The sequence below is a fragment of the Oncorhynchus gorbuscha genome, linkage group LG21 (genome assembly GCF_021184085.1).
Source record: "Oncorhynchus gorbuscha isolate QuinsamMale2020 ecotype Even-year linkage group LG21, OgorEven_v1.0, whole genome shotgun sequence".
In the NCBI taxonomy this organism is placed as follows: Eukaryota; Metazoa; Chordata; class Actinopteri; order Salmoniformes; family Salmonidae; genus Oncorhynchus; species Oncorhynchus gorbuscha.
In genome coordinates, this window is record NC_060193.1 from 46788823 (window position 1) to 46808867 (window position 20045).

The 20045-nt window shown below is 42.1% G+C and overlaps 1 protein-coding gene across 1 annotated transcript; it reads left to right on the forward strand.

The window, feature by feature from the left end:
• The first annotated feature begins 7061 nt into the window (after window positions 1-7061).
• Window positions 7062-19843, forward strand: LOC124008293 (inhibin beta B chain-like). The gene is made up of 2 exons (XM_046319452.1): window positions 7062-8274; window positions 17471-19843. The coding sequence occupies exons 1-2, from the start codon at window positions 7860-7862 to the stop codon at window positions 18244-18246; spliced, it is 1191 nt and encodes a 396-aa protein (XP_046175408.1). The 5' UTR covers window positions 7062-7859; the 3' UTR covers window positions 18247-19843.
• Window positions 19844-20045: the final 202 nt, after the last annotated feature.

The window sequence follows — 20045 nt, forward strand, 5'->3', positions numbered from 1 at the left end:
CAATATGAACAAGATGGGCTAGGACTGCTTCTCTCCGATCACACTTATAGGCGATGTCATGGCGACGTTGATGCCGCGTTAAAAATAAACCATTGATGTCAGTGATCTTCACGTCGGAATGTCGAAGCTCTAGAAAGAGGCCCGAGTTGGAATTCCGAATTGGATGACCGTTCGAAAGGAATGCGCCATTTTTTAAAAGACTGTGCATGTAAAAAGTATGAATGTTTAGAAAGTTGGCGCACACCATACATATGCATTTTTGCCTTTATAAACCAAACTAGCATTAAAACTCCTCCTGAAAAACGCCCATTATTCACCTTTTATGGTGACAATAATGCCCTCGTTTGCTGCATGCTTTGGATGTATTGAGTAGGGGAGATCAGTTTCTCATAGATTGTTTATGGCGGTGTATTCGAAACTTGATTCAAACAACCTACAGCTGTCCACACAAATTGGTGTGGTTATTATATATGTAAATCAAATTGCAAATACATGGTGTTGTCTTAAAGGAGTGAAGTGTTACAATTTACCCCATGATCAGGGTTAATAGCAGTGCTTGGGGTGAATTGTAACAGAATGAAAAGTGCGTGAGAGCAACATTGCCATGTTAAACATTTTGTTGGGCAGAAATTATAATAATTATAATAACCTTAAAATGTGTATTATTTTCCCCTCCACTAAATGGTATTTCTCAACCAAACAACAACTAGGCTAAACGAAACACCTACACCTGAACGTTTGTGGTGTGTGTCTGTTGGACATGCTCACTTAATCAGAGTCACATTTGTGACAGTTGTATATCTGTCCTGGGGTACAAGTTTGGTGGGCCCATAATTTGCATTCCCAGCACTGCACCCAGACCTCCTTGGAATAGTTAAAGTGCTCCATGCACACACATTTTCCTTCTGGAATATTCTGGTTCAATCTGCTTTGTTTTGTCTTTTTTCTTAGGCAGGGTCGTTTTTTTGTTGTTGTTCAGTGTGGTTTGCCTCGGCTTGCTTCTTTCCAGCTATTGTTTTCGTCAGGGCAATTTTATATTTTTGCCTTCTGAGTGCTTGACTTTTTATGCTCTTCTTCCAGTGCCTGCGTGATGGGTATATCTGTCAAAATCACAGTTTTCTCCTCTCCCTACCCCTTGTTGTAATTTTCCTGAACCCTGCTTTTAGGAAGGGGCGTACATTAACTGGGTTGAAATTAGAAGAGTAATCAGGTGTTTCCCAACCACAGCCTGATACATGTGGGGACGTGCCCTGTGAAGTGACTGGAGAGGTGGCCTGGAAGGCAGTTGGAGAGGTGGCCTGGAAGGAAGTTGGAAAGGTGGCCTGGAAGGAAGTTGGAGAGGTGGCCTGGAAGGCAGCTGGAGAAGTGGCCTGGGAGGCAGCTGGAGAAGTGGCCTGGGAGGCAGCTGGAGAAGTGGCCTGGGAGGCAGCTGGAGAAGTGGCCTGGGAGGCAGCTGGAGAAGTGGCCTGGGAGGCAGCTGGAGAGGTGGCCTGGAAGGCTGTTGGAAGGGGGCCTGGAAGGCAGTTGGAGGGGTGGCTTAGAAGGAAGTTGGAGAGGTGGCCTGGATAACTGTGGGCACAGGGGCCTGAGCGGTGTCTGAAGAGGAGACCTGGGAGGCAGGTCTTTCCGGGCTTCATCCTCAAACAGGCATCACTGGCTGAGTTCACCATTTTCTTCAATGGCCCGTACATGCTCCTGTCCAGTAGCTTCTTTCACTCTTTGCAGAATCTGTACAGAGTGACGTGACATGTGCCATACAACTTTGATCTGATAGACTTCCTCTGCTCTGCTACATGATCTGCTTACATCTCTTTTCAAAGTGTGGAGAGGTACTCCATTGTCTGTCTTTCTTTTCCATAATCTAGGCATGCTGAAAGTATAAGAAAACATGTACCAAAAACATTCCTTTTTCCTCAGGGTAAGGTGTAAGATTTTCTCACAAGTTGTTACAACTAGGGCCTCCCAAGTGATGTCACCTTGTCCGAGAGAGATTTACATGGTTATCAAAACGTCACGCCAGGTTAAGCCTCCACAAAACACAGCCCTTATTTTAAGTGTTTTTAAAATCCCCTTATGGGAAAACATGAATGGTGTATTTCTCGCTATACACCAAGTCACTTGGCTCTGTCATAACCTCACATGGTCTCTCCTATCATTGCTATGCAGACGACACACAATTAATCTTCTCCTTTCCCCCTTCTGATGACCAGGTGGCGAATCGCATCTCTGCATGTCTGGCAGACATATCAGTGTGGATGACGGATCACCACCTCAAGCTGAACTTCGGCAAGACGGAGCTGCTCTTCCTCCCGGGGAAGGACTGCCCGTTCCATGATCTCGCCATCACGGTTGACAACTCCATTGTGTCCTCCTCCCAGAGCGCTAAGAACCTTGGCGTGATCCTGGACAACACCCTGTCGTTCTCAACTAACATCAAGGCGGTGGCCCGTTCCTGTAGGTTCATGCTCTACAACATCCGCAGAGTACGACCCTGCCTCACACAGGAAGCGGCGCAGGTCCTAATCCAGGCACTTGTCATCTCCCGTCTGGATTACTGCAACTCGCTGTTGGCTGGGCTCCCTGCCTGTGCCATTAAACCCCTACAACTCATCCAGAACGCCGCAGCCCGTCTAGTGTTCAACCTTCCCAAGTTCTCTCACGTCACCCCGCTCCTCCGCTCTCTCCACTGGCTTCCAGTTGAAGCTCGCATCCGCTACAAGACCATGGTGCTTGCCTACGGAGCTGTGAGGGGAACGGCACCTCAGTACCTCCAGGCTCTGATCAGGCCCTACACCCAAATAAGGGCACTGCGTTCATCCACCTCTGGCCTGCTCGCCTCCCTACCACTGAGGAAGTACAGTTCCCGCTCAGCCCAGTCAAAACTGTTCGCTGCTCTGGCTCCCCAATGGTGGAACAAACTCCCTCACGACGCCAGGACAGCGGAGTCAATCACCACCTTCCGGAGACACCTGAAACCCCACCTCTTTAAGGAATACCTAGGATAGGATAAAGTAATCCTTCTCACCCCCCCCCTTAAAATATTTAGATGCACTATTGTAAAGTGGCTGTTCCACTGGATGTCATAAGGTGAATGCACCGCACCAATTTGTAAGTCGCTCTGGATAAGAGCGTCTGCTAAATGACTTAAATGTAAATGTAAATAAGAGCGTCTGCTAAATGACTTAAATGTAAAATGTAATGTAAATGTAAAAACGATTGGAATCATTACCCTGTTGACCAGGTTTTATGGGTATTATAACAACCCCACTGTGGGGCTCTATAGAGCTTGCCAGCTTCTAGTCCCCAAACCCAGAAATGAGTTACCTTTGTTCAGCCATCCCTAGGGAAAGATTAATGAATAAAGAATATGTTTTTGGAATAAATTATGAAAATAAGGTCTGGTGAAACCTCTACGGGACCAGTGTCACCCAACGGGGCGGTTGTAGTTAACAAGAAAACTTCCCAGGACATATATGGTCTTATATGGGCAGAAAGCATAAGTTCTTGTTAATCTAACTGCACTGTCCAATTTACAGTAGCTTTTACAGTGAAAGAATACCATGCTATTGTTTGAAGAGAGTGCACAGTTATGAACTTGAAAATGTATCAATAAACCAATTAGGCACATCTGGGCAGCCTAATACAATATTTTGAACAGTAATGCAATGGTTAATTTGATCAGTCTAAAACATTTCACGTACACTGCTCCCATCTTGTGGCCAAAATCTAAATTGCACCTAAACTGCAATAATAGAGTGGGCTCTCTCTTGCATTTCAAATATGGAAAAATACAAAAACAAACAAAAAATGTTTTTTTTTTGTATTATCTGTAACCAGATCTAATGTGTTATATTCTCCTACATTACTTTCAAATTTCCACAAACTTCAAAGTGTTTCCTTTCAAATGGTATCAAAAATATGCATATACTTGCTTCAGGCCCTGAGCTACAGGCAGTTAGATTTGTGTATGTAATTTTAGGTTAAAATTGGGGGGAAAAGGGTCCGATCCTTAACACAGACTTAGGAGATCTTATACGTTTTGTTCTATGAGATAATAGCAGTTAACATGACCTTTATGAATTATGAAGCCTTTATGTGCTTTTTCTATAACATCAAATTCTTTTAAACTCACAAAACGTATAAAATCTCATAAACCTGTGTCTGCCACAGACCTTGTTTTCGGGGTTTATCCAAAAACCCTCCAAAAACACCATTCATTTTCCTAATTTTGTCCAACAAACCATGGCGGAGTTAGTGTCAACAAAAAGTGTAACGCTCGTCGGAAGAAGTGGACAAAGATGCCGCGTGGTAGGTGTTCACACTTTTATTACAGCTGACCACTAAGCAAAAGACCGTCACGTTCTGAAGGCTACACAGAGCTAACAAAAGCATCCCACAACCTAAGGTTGCCAAACAGGTTGCCTAAGTATGATTCCAAATCAGAGACAACGATAGACAGCTGTCCCTGATTGAGAACCATACCCGGCCAAAACATAGAAACACAAAACCTAGAAATAAAGAACATAGAATGCCCTCCCAAATCCCACCCTGACCAAACCAAAATAGAGACATAAAAAGCTCTACGGTAGGGCTTGACAAAAAAAACTCCATTAGGCTACTATTTCTCTTTATTGCAATTATGCCAGGGCAGTTTCTTACGGAAATGGCAATGGCGAATGTGATCAAATGTCTCTGGAGGTGTTAGCTGAATGTTTAAAACTTTTACAGTAACATTAGCTGTATCTGACCATTTCTGAAAGACAAAAACAATTGCATATTGTTGTGGACCTGTAAACAGATCGTTTGAATTCGATAATGTTTTGCATTTACGTTTCCCCAAACCTAAATATGCTGCACTGCCCACAAATTCTGAAACGTTGTCTAGTATGCTCAACAAAATGTAAAACTTATCCTACACTCTTCAAAGCAAAAGATCAACTGTCTGTTCATCTCTTAATTTGTACTGTAGGCTATATTATAAACCGCGCTCCCTTTTGGATGCACAGAGCAAGATACTTGAAATAATAGCCAAATGTTTAGGCCCAATTAAATGAGAGATGCGCATGGTAATTTGTTGTAGGTTAAAACTTCCTCTGTAACATGAACCTATCATGGTCAGGAAAGGTGGGGAGGAAATTATTCTGCATGAAAATATGTATTATGTATTATGTTTATAAATTAAATGTTGTTTACTTTAGGCACTTGAAATTACAGTAGGTTATTCAGATACACAGTAGCCTAGCCTAAAAAATGTAAATGGAAAAGGTGAACCGCCTGTTCTACCCTTAAACTGCGCTCCGAATCGGATCGCATGGAGCAAAATTGGGTACTTGAAATCTAATTAAATCAAATGTATTTGTCACATACACATGGTTAGCAGATGTTAATGCGAGTGTAGCGAAATGCTTGAATTACTACTATAAAGTGGGTCCAATTAAAATAGAGATGGGACGTTGTAAGCCTAATAGGCCTATGGGCAGGGGTGCAACTTTCACTGGAAACAGGGGGGACGTCCCTCCCACATTCTGAAATTGCATTTTTCGCAGGTCAAGTTCAGTTTTTTTATGGCGCACGCATGTTTATGGGTAGCCTATGTATTTTGTATGTAGGCCTACACAACATTTATAAATGAGGCCCCATGGTTAATTACAAGTAACTACAGTTAGAAATAGAATCCAAAGTCTTTCTGCCCTCTAGGACCGGAATTGCAAACACCTGCATTTGACAAATACATCGGCTATAGGTCTGTAGGCCTATGACAATTAGAAACAGTGCAAACGTTTTAATTTATCTATACTAGCCTACACAGTCATTGTATGTGCATTGTTTTCCCTCAATATTATCCAGCATATTTCATGATTTATGCTGTAAATTCATGTTTTATTTTTAAACTGTTAGATAGATATGCCTATATTAACTATATGGCTCAGGCCTATCGGTGTATTGCCTGGATGCAGATTGCAAAAAAAATGTGTGCGGTTCATGCAATGTGTAGTTGCAATATTTAGAAGAAAGGTGGCAGCATTTAACAACTTTCAACTCGATCTGGTTGTTGTAGTATTGGGAGAGCGCACCTAAAAAATGCGTTACAATATGTTGGACATTCACAAATTGCCGTGTTGCCAATGTTAGGTCAAATGTATTATGTGATATATGTATGTAGGCATATAATTCACTCATATTTGAATGACGACAAAACAGAGCTCTGACTTGAATTGTTCAATGTTTTTGTGTCACTTCAAATAATGAAAGTGGTGCCTTTGGTAGTGTCACCTTTGACGCTTAAATCTTTATGACCTTGGTGTTGTTTCCAATACAATCAGTATTGTTTAGGAGATGCTTATGGTCGCCATGCTGTTTTGCTTGAGCCACAACAAGAAAGGCCTGTCAAAAATCTGTCGGTACCATTCATTTGGAATTTTTCATTAGGAGCATCTATAGGGGACACGTTTTCTGTTTGTTTAATTCATGAAAAAGCCACAAAAAAAGAGCATTTGGATAGCATGTGTTGATGGAAATGTTTTATATTAAAACATGGCCTTGTCTAGACTATTAGACCTACAGGCTTTATAAGGAACATATTAAATGTTAATTCCATTTATAATGGAAGTTTATTGACGATTGTAGATCGTTTCCACTGTAAAGAAGCCTATGCTAATGTTAACAGCAGTTAACCCGCTGTTCCTAGGCCGTCATTGAAAATAAGAATTTGTTCTTAACTGACTTGCCAAGTAAAATAAAGGTAAAATAAAAAAAGTAAAATAAAAAATATATCTTGTGCCCAAATCAATGCATTATGCACAAGTCATTAGTCAGTCTGGTAAACAATTGGTTACTCGAAAACTTAAGTCATTTTTTTTATCTCTCCTAATTCGTTTTCCATAGGACATAAGCATTTTCTCTGGACAGGAGAGCTAAGGAGGATAGTTCACCTTAAGCCTATGCATAATCTCCTACCAAATACTAGGAGTCTGTCTAGTTGGTGGGACGTCCCACGTGGTTTCAACTCCTTGTATAAAAACTTTCAGTCTATGGAGGGCTCCTAAATCGACCTAGCAAGAGAAAGGTTCGTCCGATCATCAGACCTCTTTATGCTCAAGTATACCAGGGCAATTTCATATCGGGAATGCAAATCCAATTAAGATGCATTTTAATAAGGATACACAGGAACAAAAACTGAAGGAATAAGTCCAAAGCAAATGACAAACTGGATGCTACAATATGCGATAAGTTATTATTTGACCGACCCTTCAGCTTTTTCCATCTATGGAATATCCTGACTTGAGTTTATCAACCAATGGGTGGTTTTCTATTCGTTTAGTTTGTCCTCTTCTATTCGTTTCTAAATGATGGTTATTGCGGATTGCAGTTCAATTAAACCATGGCATGATACGTCAGGCATTGAACTGAAACTCAATTGACGGATAATGGTAGCCTACTGGTTTTTAAATTGTGTTACCTTGAAAGGGTGAAGCAAAGTCATTGAGACAAGCAGAACGGACTTGACTCCCAATGTGCCCCTGAAGTGAAGTCAACTGAGTGACAGACATCGGGAATGAACACAGACACGAAATAAGGGGAATATTTCAAGTTACGGTGAAATGAATATTTAATTCCATCAAAACGCGCCTGAATTGAGTGAAATATTTATTATTGCATGGACTCCTTGCAAATGTATACGGACTAACGGGATTCTACAACTTTATATTTATTTTCATTCGAAATCGTTTTTTTCTTAAAAACGCCAAGTGAATAGCCTACATTTGACAGCGATATTGTGCATAACTTTTTATAGTAGAAAACAAATTATAGGCTTATTGCACTTTAAATATCACGACTTTTTTTTCTTCATAAAGAAAATGATTAACTGTATAATCAAAGCGGCATTATTTGTGGCTTGTGTGTTGACTGTCCGCTGCAAAGAAGCGGCGCCGGGATCTTTGAGACCTTTGCCGGGAACGGAGACGCAAACCGTAGCTCAGGAAACTTGCACTTCGTGTGGCATCGGTCAGCCGGAGGAATCAGGACGGGTGGACATAGACTTTCTGGAGGCGGTGAAAAGGCATATCTTGAGCAGGTTACAGATGAGGGTAAGACCCAACATCACCCATCCTATCCCGAAGGCGGCGATGGTGACTGCGCTTCGGAAGCTCCACGCGGGTAAAGTCCGCGAGGATGGCAGAGTAGAAATCCCGAATCTGGATGGACACGCGACCAGCAATGCCAATGACGTGCTGGAGGAAAGCTCGGAGATAATCAGTTTCGCAGAGACAGGTGTGTAATTATTGTATATTACAGGCAAGCTACCGTTTACTCCATTGTACTAGGCAAAAAAACTACAAATAAAACCACTTTTACACAAAGACCAACCTGGGTCTGGTGCGCGTAAAGTTTGGACCACACAGTTGATCAAGGTGATGTCTCGCATCATCCCCGGCCCCGCTAAAAACAGAAAGGGTCAGTGATTTGAAAACAACACAGTCATAAATTCCTTACAGTAGGCACAGTAGTAGCATACTTTTGAAATATTGTGTATTTGTATTTAAAGGGTAGGGAGCATGAAACCAGAAATCAACTGATGGGGGTTCCATGCATACAGTAAAATTCAGTCAAATAGCTTGAAATATAAAACGAAACAAATCCAAATGTTGCTTGTGTTTATCATTTATAGATGTTTTAAATGATTATTTTCCCCAAGCTGTTCTGCAAACACTTTGGGTTATTTGGTAAACCAGCGCTGGTTAACTTGTGGACAGAACACATGTTTGGTTATTTTGACCCAGCCAGTTGGGTTGGGTGAATAATCCAACATGTTGGTTTGTTGGGATTACCCAAACATGGGTTAATTTAACCATCAGTTGGGTTTTTGTTACTCTCATACTGGGTGTACCTAGCAGCTGGGCTCTTTTGAATGTAATCCTTAGGTTATGTTCAGGAGGCGTGTCTTACTAGGGGCATGGCTTTCAGCTAAATCTTATTGGCCACCCATGAGTTTAGTTTATTAGGATCCCCTATGGTCATCTCTAAAAGGGATCCAGGTTTTGTCAAATTAACAGTTGCCATTTTTTGGAAAGCATGTGTTTGTTATATTTGATACCATCCCACCTATGCCGCTCCAGCCATTACCGCAAGCCCATCCTCCCCAATTATGGTGCCACCAACCTCCTGTGGTCCACATAGAAACCTACAAATAAATGACAAAGTACAGAACAGTAATAGACAAGAACAACATAAAATATTACAATAAATTCAAAACAAAAATAGTTTTATATATAGGAAAGACACCAAGATTCAACAAAAACACTATTTACACACTATTCACATATACAGCTGAAGTTGAAAGTTTACATACACCTTAGCCAAAAACATTTAAACTCAGTTTTTCACAATTCCTGACATTTAATCCTAGTAAAAATGACCTGTCTTAAGTCAGTCACTTTATTTTAAGAATGTGAAGTGTCAGAATAATAGCAGAGATAAGGATTTGTTTCAGCTTTTATTTCTTTCATCACATTCCCAGTGGGTCAGAAGTTTACATACACTCAATTAGTATTTGGTAGCATTGCCTTTAAATAGTTTAACTTGGGTCAAACGTTTCATGTAGCCTTCCACATGCTTCCCACAATAAGTTGGGAGAATTTTGTCCCATTCCACCTGACAGAGCTGGTGTAACTGAGTCAGGTTTGTAGGCCTCCTTGCTCGCACACACTTTTTCAGTTCTGCCCACACATTTTATATAGGATTGAGGTCAGGGCTTTGTGATGGCCACTCCAATACCTTGACTTTGTTGTCCTTAAGCCATTTTCCACAACTTTGGAAGTATGCTTGGGGTCATTGTCCATTTGGAAGACCCATTTACGACCAAGCTTTAACTCCTGACTGATGTCTTGAGATGTTGCTTCAATATATCCACATCATATTCCTTCCTCACGATGCCATCTATTTTGTGAAGTGCACCAGTCCCTCCTGCAGCAAAGCACCCCACAACATGATGCTGCCACCCCCGTGCTTCACGGTTGGGATGGTGTTCTTCGTCTTGCAAGCATACCCCTTTTCCTCCAAACATAACGATGGTATTATGGCCAAACAGTTCATCAGACCAGAGGACATTTCTCCAAAAAGTTCTTTGTCCCCATGTAGAGTTGCAAACTGTAGTCTGGCTTTTTTATGGCGGTTTTGGAGCAGTGGCTTCTTCCTTGCTGAGCAGCCTTTCAGGTTATGTCGATATAGGACTTTCTTAACTGTAGATATAGATACTTTTGTACCTGTTTCCTCCAACATCTTCACAAGGTCCTTTGCTGTTGTTCTGGGATTGATATGCACTTTTCGCACCAAAGTAAGTATTTTCCCATGATGTCAAGGCAAAGAGGCACTGAGTTTGAAGATTAGCCTTGAAATACATCCACAGGTACACCTCCATTTGACTCAAATGATGTCAATTAGCCTATCAGAAACTTCGAAAGCCATGACATCCTTTTCTTGAATTTTCAAGCTGTTTTAAGGCACAGTCAACTTAGTGTATGTAAACTTCTGATCCACTGGAATTGTGATACAGTGAATTATAAGTGAAATAATCTGTCTGTAAACAATTGTTGGAAAAATGACCTGTGTCATGCACAAAGTAGATGTCCTTACCAACTTGCCAAAACTATAGTTTGTTAACAAGAAATGTGTGGTTCAAGTGGTTGAAAAACTAGTTTTAATGACTCCATCCTAAGTGTATGTAAACTTCCGACTTCAACTGTACATATCAATATTCTTCTATTCAGTACAGTTAAATTAGATATTTAGAAATAGGAGAGGCTTTGTGAGATGATATGTTTTTTAAATCTGTCTTTTGAAGCTAGACTTTATTTTGCCTGAGTAACCTCTGGTGGAAGAGCATTCCATGATGACATGGCTCTATACATACCTGAGCTACGCATTCAATCTGTTTTTGGTCTGGGTACAGTGAAGAGATCCATAGAGGCGTGTCTGGTGCGGTATGTCTGTTTGAAGTGTATGCAAATAGATTATACAAGTGGTTAGGCATTTTCAACACACAAATGTTTCTTAAAAAGACTACAAGAGAAGTAATCAATTTCTCCTCAACCCCCAACCATGAAAGACTGTCATGCATGTTGTTGATGTTAGTTCTGTGTGTGCAGTTAAGGGCAAGGCGTTCTGCTTTGTTTTGAGCCAGCTGCAGCTTTTCTAGGTCTTTCTTCGCTGCAACTGACCATATTACCTGACAGTATAATCAAGATGGGACAAGAGCCTGAACAACTAGTACAGTTGATCTTTGTTTCGAAAATGAGGAACATGTTTTTTATAACAGACATACCTCACTCCATCTTCACAACAACTTTGTCATTATGACTTGACCATGATAACTGATCATCCAATGTTGCTGCTAAGAGTTTCAGCTTCTTCAACTCGTTGAATGGTCACACCCTTTATGCACAACTCCAGTTGAGGTTTAGGTCTAAGAGAATACTTTCAACCAAATAAAATGCTTTTGGTTTTAGATGTATTTAAGACCAGTCTGTTGTTTGTTACCCATTCTAGCACTGACTTTAACTCCTTGCTAAGAGTCTCAGTGAGCTCACTGGCTGTAGGTGCTGATGCGTAGAGTGTGCAATCCTCAGCACACATAGTGATTTTAGCTTCTTGTAAGACAAGTAGCAAATAATTTGTAAAAATAGAGAAGATTAACAGCCCAAGGCAACTGCCCTGAGGGATACCACACGGTACATATCTGATGTTAGAGAAGCTTCCATTGAAAAATACTCTCTGAGTTCTATTGAATAAGTAACTCTCCAACCACGTAATGGCAGTGTAAAGCCATAACAAGTTATTTTTTTCATAACTAATTATGATCAATATCATCAACGGCTGCACTGAAATCTAATAATACATCTCCAACTATCATTTTATTATCCATGTATTTTATTAAATCATCAGTCATCTGAGTCAGTCCAGAGTGCCCTTCCCTATATGTATTTTGATAGTCAGTAGTTAAACTTAACTAAAAAATATCATTGTTTTTGTTCAAACACAATTCTCTCCATTAGTTTACTAAGAACACGCAGCAAATGGTGCTTTACTATTTTTAGGTAGTTGAATTACTTTAGCTTCCTTCCATGCCTGTGGACACACTCCTTTAGGCTTGGGTTAAAGACATGGCAAATAGGGGTGGCAATACAGTCTGCTACCGTACTCAATAGTTTCCCATCTAGGTTGACTATACCTGGTGCCTTATCATTATTGATGGATAACAACCACTTTTCAACCTCTCCTACTCAAACTTGACCACATTTAACATTGCAATCCTTCTCTTTCCATATTAGATCTTCAATACACAAATATGATGGTTCACTGTTCAATGTTGTCATCTCACTTCTCAGTTTGTCTACTTTACAGGTTGAAATAGTCATTGAAATCGTTGCCTATATTGAAAGGTTTCGTTATAAATGACTCATCAACATCAATGTTAAGTTTGGTCACAAAATGTCTCAATTTACAGTATGTCAACCAATCAGCTGAGCAGCCTGACTTATTTGGCACAGTTTTGCATAATTTCTTTGAACCAGAAATTCTTCAATTCATCATCGATCCAGGGGGCTCGAACAGTTCTCACACTTAGTTTCTTAACAGGTACATGTTTGTCAACAATTGGCAAGAATCATTTTACAAATACTCCAAGTTTCTCATCTGGTTTCTCCTCCTTATACACATCAGACTAACATCAATGCTTTACTTCTTCAACAACAAAAAAGTCCTCAGGAAACATTTTGTATGATCTCTCATAAACAACTTTAGGCTCGGCCTTTGGTAATTTGGCTTCCCCTGTTATTGCCACAATGTTATGGTCACTACAGCCAATGGGAACTGATATTGCTCTGGAGCAAAGCTCTGCAGCGTTAGCGAAGATATTATCTATACATTTGGATGTCACAGTTCCAACACTACTGTTCGTCATGTTCATCATACTGCGAATAATGTTTTTATTTATGACATATTATAATAAGGTATACCACCTTATTGTGTCCCAACAATGGGATTTACAGAGGCTTTTAGGGAACTTAGGGAATGATGCTTATATTAGGGAATGATCCTTATATACTGTACACTTCTATACGCATCATTAAAGCTACAAAGAAGTCCACGTTTAACCATAGCATGTGATAGCTATTCAACAGAACAGATGAGCAGGAATGACATTTACTCAGGTGGCTAAAAATAACTATCTGAATGCCACGCCCCTTACTAAATGATGCCTCCAGTCTTCTGATCCTCTGGGTTATATCTCAATAACCCAGCGTCAACAACCCAGCGTCAATAACCCAGCATCAACAACCCAGCGTCAATAACCCAGCATCAATAACCCAGCGTCAATAACCCAGCGTCAATAACCCAGCGTCAACAACCCAGTGTCAACAACCCAGTGTCAATAACCCAGCGTCAATAACCCAGCGTCAACAACCCAGTGTCAACAACCAAGCGTCAATAACCCAGCGTCAACAACCCAGTGTCAACAACCAAACGTCAATAACCCAGCGTCAATAACCCAGTGTCAACAACCAAGCGTCAATAACCCAGCGTCAATAACCCAGCGTCAACAACCCAGTGTCAACAACCAAGCGTCAATAACCCAGCGTCAATAACCCAGCGTCAACAACCCAGCGTCAATAACCCAGCGTCAATAACCCAGCGTCAACAACCCAGCGTCAATAACCCAGCGTCAACAACCCAGCGTCAATAACCCAGTGTCAATAACCCAGCGTCAATAACCCAGCGTCAATAACCCAGCGTCAATAACCCAGCGTCAATAACCCAGCGTCAATAACCCAGCGTCAACAACCCAGCGTCAATAACCCAGCGTCAACAACCAAGCGTCAATAACCCAGCGTCAACAACCCAGCGTCAATAACCCAGCGTCAACAACCCAGTGTCAATAACCCAGCGTCAATAACCCAGCGTCAATAACCCAGCATCAATAACCCAGCGTCAATAACCCAGTGTCAATAACCCAGTGTCAACAACCAAGCGTCAATAACCCAGCGTCAATAACCCAGCGTCAATAACCCAGCGTCAATAACCCAGCGTCAATAACCCAGCGTCAATAACCCAGCGTCAATAACCCAGCGTCAATAACCCAGTGTCAATAACCCAGCGTCAATAACCCAGTGTCAATAACCCAGCGTCAATAACCCAGTGTCAACAACCAAGCGTCAATAACCCAGTGTCAATAACCCAGTGTCAACAACCCAGCGTCAATAACCCAGTGTCAATAACCCAGCGTCAATAACCCAGCGTCAATAACCCAGTGTCAACAACCAAGCGTCAATAACCCAGCGGTTTTCTAAAGAAAAGAACGTGACCCAACACCTGCAACCCAGCAGTTAGGTCAACCAAACAACCAAGCATTTGTTAGAGTGTGAGCATAGAAAAAGTGTGTCCTCAGGCTTAGGTTCACACCCCAGAGACTCATAAATAATGTCACCATAACAGCCTCATAGCACTCATCTTCAAAACAACACATACAATCCATGGTTGGCATAGAATAGATTAAGGGTAGGTATAATATCACATTCACGTTCAAAGGAATGATATGGACAATTCCAAAAAGATTTGAAAAGCCCCACAATATTTTCACATTACTCACAAAAGCTCTGTAACTTTGTACTGTATACTTGTATAGATTCAGTTGGGTTGCCTTCCTTGTGCCTCTTTGCCCTCCTTGCCAGTTGGCAGTATTACCCAGGGTGGTAGCTGCTGCCAGCTGGTCGTGGCACTGAGAAGAGCTCACAGAACAATTTGCTTAGAGATGCTGAAGGGGGGACTGGAAATGATCAATGATGCCACCTGCTTGGGCCCACGTGTATTCAAATCAAACTTTTCATTGCCTCTTATTCTTATAGCAGTTTAAGTCACCCCAGAGTTTCTCTGACCATCTGTGCATCTCTCCAACACAATTAGTGTCAATGATTCGGTTAGCTGATCAAAGCCAACCCTGTTCGGTGCTTCTCAAATACACTTAGAAATAATTGTGCTATCTAGAACCTAGAAGGGTTATTCTGCTGTCCTCATAGGAGAACCCTTTTTGGTTCCAGGCAGAATCCTTTTGGGTTCCTTGTCGAACTCTTTTCACAGAGGGTTCCATATGGAACCCAAAATGGTTCTTCTACCTGGAGCCAAAAAGGGTTCTCCTATGGGAACAGCTGAATAACCCTGACAAGCTGACCTGAAATCAGGGCTGCTTTAGAATGGCTGTACATCTACATAAGGTCAGCGCTTTGTGTCAGGACCATGCATGCTGAATGTAGAGTGAACTGGAATGGTGAACTCACTGCCACTGACTGTTCCGTATTAGAATGCATGGTGTGAGGGACCATCTCCCTTATATAGTCCTAGAGTGGGACTTGGTTCCTGCCTGCACAGTATTCATTGACTTCGTCATGCTTGCCTGTTAGACCTTGTATTTGCCGTTGTTGCGTACGGTTACTACAGCAGTCGCCCGACAAAGATGCCACAATGTCAGCTATAGTGATAGCATCTGAAGACGCTTTCTCTGCAACTCTGTTTCTGTCCCTGAGAAGGATAAAGAAAGAATGCTGTATACTGCTTTGGAGCTCTCATAAGAGCACCTGACAAACCCCTTTCTGATTGGATGTGTCTTTTTGGGGAGTATTCTGTTCTTGAGTATCCTGTTCCATCTGAGACAATTTCCCTCTTTACTCACAGAGTGAAACATGGACCCCTTAGGTTTGTTTCACAAAGCCCCCTCTTCCCCCTCCCCTGTTGAAAGAAGAAATAACCGATACAGTAATATATCAAAGTCATCCATTGGTAAACAGAAGATAAATAGAACCTCCATTTCAATCGGGAGACACTAGGTCTTACCTTTTTGCTTATTGATGGTCATGTCTTGACAGCTGTGCTGCCACCCATGGCCTGGTACTTGTACAGTCAGCGTGTGGTCTATAGCTGTCTGTTGACTAAGTCTTTGAGTTTAGTAATAACAAGGAGATGACCTGTCTTGTGATGTGTGAGGCAGTGCAGATGGAGACTGGCTGGGAAGGCCAGAGCAGCCTCCATTATAGCTGATGCCTGATGATGGGGCCCAGGCCCGCCCAGGTCGGGTCCCCTCGCTTTGGGGGCGGCAAGCAGATAGGCAGGCATCACAGCTCAGTGTTCAGGCTGGAGAGGTGACCCTTGACATGTGTGCGTTTTCCCACCTTCCTCCACCTGACAGTCACAGAGGATCCACGTAGAGAGCTGCTGACGGTCTCTCAGGTCAGACGTTTTCACTCTCACTGGAGGACTGGGGAGAAACCATCTATTTTGGTTACTGCCTTGGCTACTGAAGAGTGTGGAAGAGTAGGAGTTGCTTTGGTCATGTCATGTGACAAGTGCACGTTAGATTTGAAATTGACTTTGGACCCTGACCCTACCCGAACCCGAACCTGAACCTACCCAGACATGAAAACAATATGGCACAAGCCAAAAAACGACTAAACATTGGCACACACTGTGCAGCCAGAAAAAGGTTTCTGTGGTGATAGTTGGGTTGTTGGGAAGGCCAGCTAGTTTCATGTAAATTCCTTTTTTCCTTCATCATAAATCCACAGTGAAGCTCTGCTCCTCTTCACTCAATGTGCCTGGCTTTACCATGCATTTGCTTCCTTTACATCACATTACTGTGCATTGTGTAAGCAGTTAGGCTCAGTAAGCTCTCGTTTTTCTTCAGTATTCACAGCAAAGCCTTTGAGCCTTTGTACTTGGCTCTGATAAGCCCTCTTCCCCATACCCACCCCGACTCAGGGCCAGGGGCAACTTCAAGTGGGCCTGATCCCAGATCTGTACTGTCATTGTCACGGTCAAGGCTCCCTATAGGCAAGGGCCAGCTGGAACTGGAACTGGAACCTGCTGATGCTGCGCTGTCATTGCAGTCCTCATGTAGGCCTATGTGACAAGACCAGGGCCTGTATTCATAAAGCGTCTCAGAGTAGGTGTGCTGATCTAGGAAAAGGTCCACCCTCTTATTCATGATGATCTAAAATACAAAACTGATCCTGGATCAGCACCCTGAGACGCTTTCTGAATACAGGCACTGGACCAAGAAGAGGTTGAGTGTCTCTGTTAGAGACATCTCCCAGTGTACACCCATCCACCAAATCCCTTTAGTACCAGTCCAGGCCATAGTAACCGTCCATCTCAATTTAATCCCAAACTGTTGAACTGTTCCCAATGTGTCCAGTTCTTGTCCAGCTATTCATCCAACAATCCAAGCTTGGAACCACCCAGTGTGGTAGTATCTTCTTGACGCTTTGTCCAATAGCAGTAAGGTTTTTGAAAGATGTTTGTTTACACCATATAGCCAATGAATCTGTGTGTTTATCTCCTCTTTTAGCATTGCCATACTAACCTTTATAGGTTTAAACTGACTTTTAACAGACTTTTCCTGTTCTGTTCCTGTCTTTCCCAGATGAGCTGGTATCATCAAAATCCAGCCTATTCTTCCTGATCTCTAACGAGGGAAACCAGCACCTGTATGTGACCCAGGCCACCCTGTGGCTGTATTTAAGGCTGCTTCCTAACACCCTGGACAAGGGCCAGCGGAGGAAGGTCACAGTCAAGGTGTACTACCAGGAGCCTGGCCTGGGCAGCAAGTGGAGCCTGGTGGAAAAGCGTGTCGAGCTGAAGAGGAGCGGTTGGCACACCTTCCCCCTGACCAACGCTATCCAGATGGTGTTCGAGAAGGGCGGCCGGCGACAGAACCTGGACGTGCGCTGTGAGGGCTGCGAGGACCTGGCGGTCTTACCGATCCTCGTGAACCAGAACGACGAGTCCCACAGGCCGTTTCTAGTCGTACAGGCCCGGCAAGCGGACAACAAGCACCGCATCAGGAAGAGGGGGCTGGAGTGTGACGGGAGCAGTAGCCTGTGCTGCAGGCAGCAGTTCTATATAGACTTCCGCCTCATCGGCTGGAACGACTGGATCATCGCGCCGTCGGGGTACTTTGGGAACTACTGCGAGGGCAACTGTCCAGCGTACATGGCGGGAGTACCAGGGTCGGCGTCGTCCTTCCACACTGCAGTGGTCAATCAGTATCGGATGAGAGGCATGAGCCCAGGCTCCATGAACTCCTGTTGCATCCCCACCAAGCTCAGCACCATGTCAATGCTCTACTTCGACGATGAATACAACATCGTCAAGAGAGACGTGCCCAATATGATCGTGGAGGAGTGTGGATGCGCTTGAGTTGAGACCGCATGTGCTTCAAGTGGACTTTTATGAACATTTGTAAACAAGAAAAAGATATTCCAAAATTAATTATAGAAATCAAAGTGATATTTATGGACATAAGGCATTCGCACATGCACACACAACTTAATTCATTTACGCATATCCTACACACTCATTCTCACATATGCCTGAACAAACACTTGTATATATATTTATGTCTGTTAATAATATTCTCTGGTCAAAGCCTTTTTTCTTTTGCCAACATGTGAACATATAATTCGAACCCAATTCATGTCGGTGTCATTATCAGAGGGATTGGAACTAGCTGGTACTTATCGCATTATATATATTTCCAAGATTGCCATTTCTATTCTGAAAATGGAGAGTTCTATTTTCGATACTCTGACGAAGGTGGAAAAGAGCCTGAGATTATGACGGAGGTGCACTTGCTGATAGACGATTCCCAACCACGCCTCTTTCAAGAAAGTATGACTGCAAAACGTAGAGTGAAAGCACCGACAACTCACCTCTTATACAACTTCAGCACTTCTAACAAGAAATACATCTTGTTGATGTGTCACAAGATACCATTTTTATACAAAACAGTTTTCATTTCACGGGCCAGCGTCCGGAAATCAAAATGGCTTCCGTGTCAGAAGAGTGAGTGGAACATAAAAACACATTCCAACACACCATGCGAATGCTGAAGCTGTCATCAAAACCTGGGAGTTTAGGCGGTGACGTGAAACAGTGACAATAGGGAAGAAACACTGACCTTCTGTTACTTCCTTTTGAATCCTTCCTTTCTTTTGTTCACACTTTTAACGGGAAGAGTTTCATTTCTTCAACCGCTGTAGCTCTCAGTTTCCACTCTCATTCCAGTCAGGAAATCAAAAGCGAAAGAGTTGCCATGTTGTTTGGTTAAAGTCCTGGTGCAGCATAGCACTTCCTAATGCACATTAAATAGCACTTGCAGATTGAAATGCCTTTAAAGAGTACAATGTGGTACACCGACACTTGCTCACAATCCTTTTTAAATATAAGTGCCGCATGAGCTATGCAATGTATAGTATTGACCCACAGACACCAGACAAACAGAAATTTTAGTTGCAGTTATTAACTATTACCAGTACTTGAAATGTAATCTTTCGCTTCCTCTTCAAAGTGAATGATAGTTACAATATTTGCACTGAAAAGTTGCGTGATTAGTTAAAAAATAAAGAAACTGCCATTGGAAAAAAAGTTATTTTTATAGAAAGCAAATTGAGTTCTGTTCAAATGTATTATACCTAATCATGGAACCAAAGAGGCCAAGATTTTTTTTTGCTATTATAAGAGGCCATGGTATTATTTTGTAAAATACTTTGTGACCAGTTAAGAGGCCTAAACATTGCATCAGGATACAATATTATGGATTCCATTTTCAGTTCAACGTCTTCTTTTCTATTTTGTATTGACAAATATTTTTTCATCGACTTAAATACTCTTCGGTTTTCTAGTTCAGTTCTTGTTCCAGAATCATTTAGAAAAAAACACGTCATCTCTGTACAGCTGATGTAAGATATAAATATGATTTTAAAATATTTTGTTCGTTGTAATTGTTGAAAAATAAAATGTCTTATTCTGAATTAGGTTGGAACTCTCTTGAGTCTTTCTGGGGGCTACTTCAATATGTAAGATATGGCAGGAGTGGCCAACTCCAATCTAGTCGTTAAACGTGTGACCACTCAAACTCGAACACACACACACACACACACACACACACACACACACACACACACACACACACACACACACACACACACACACACACA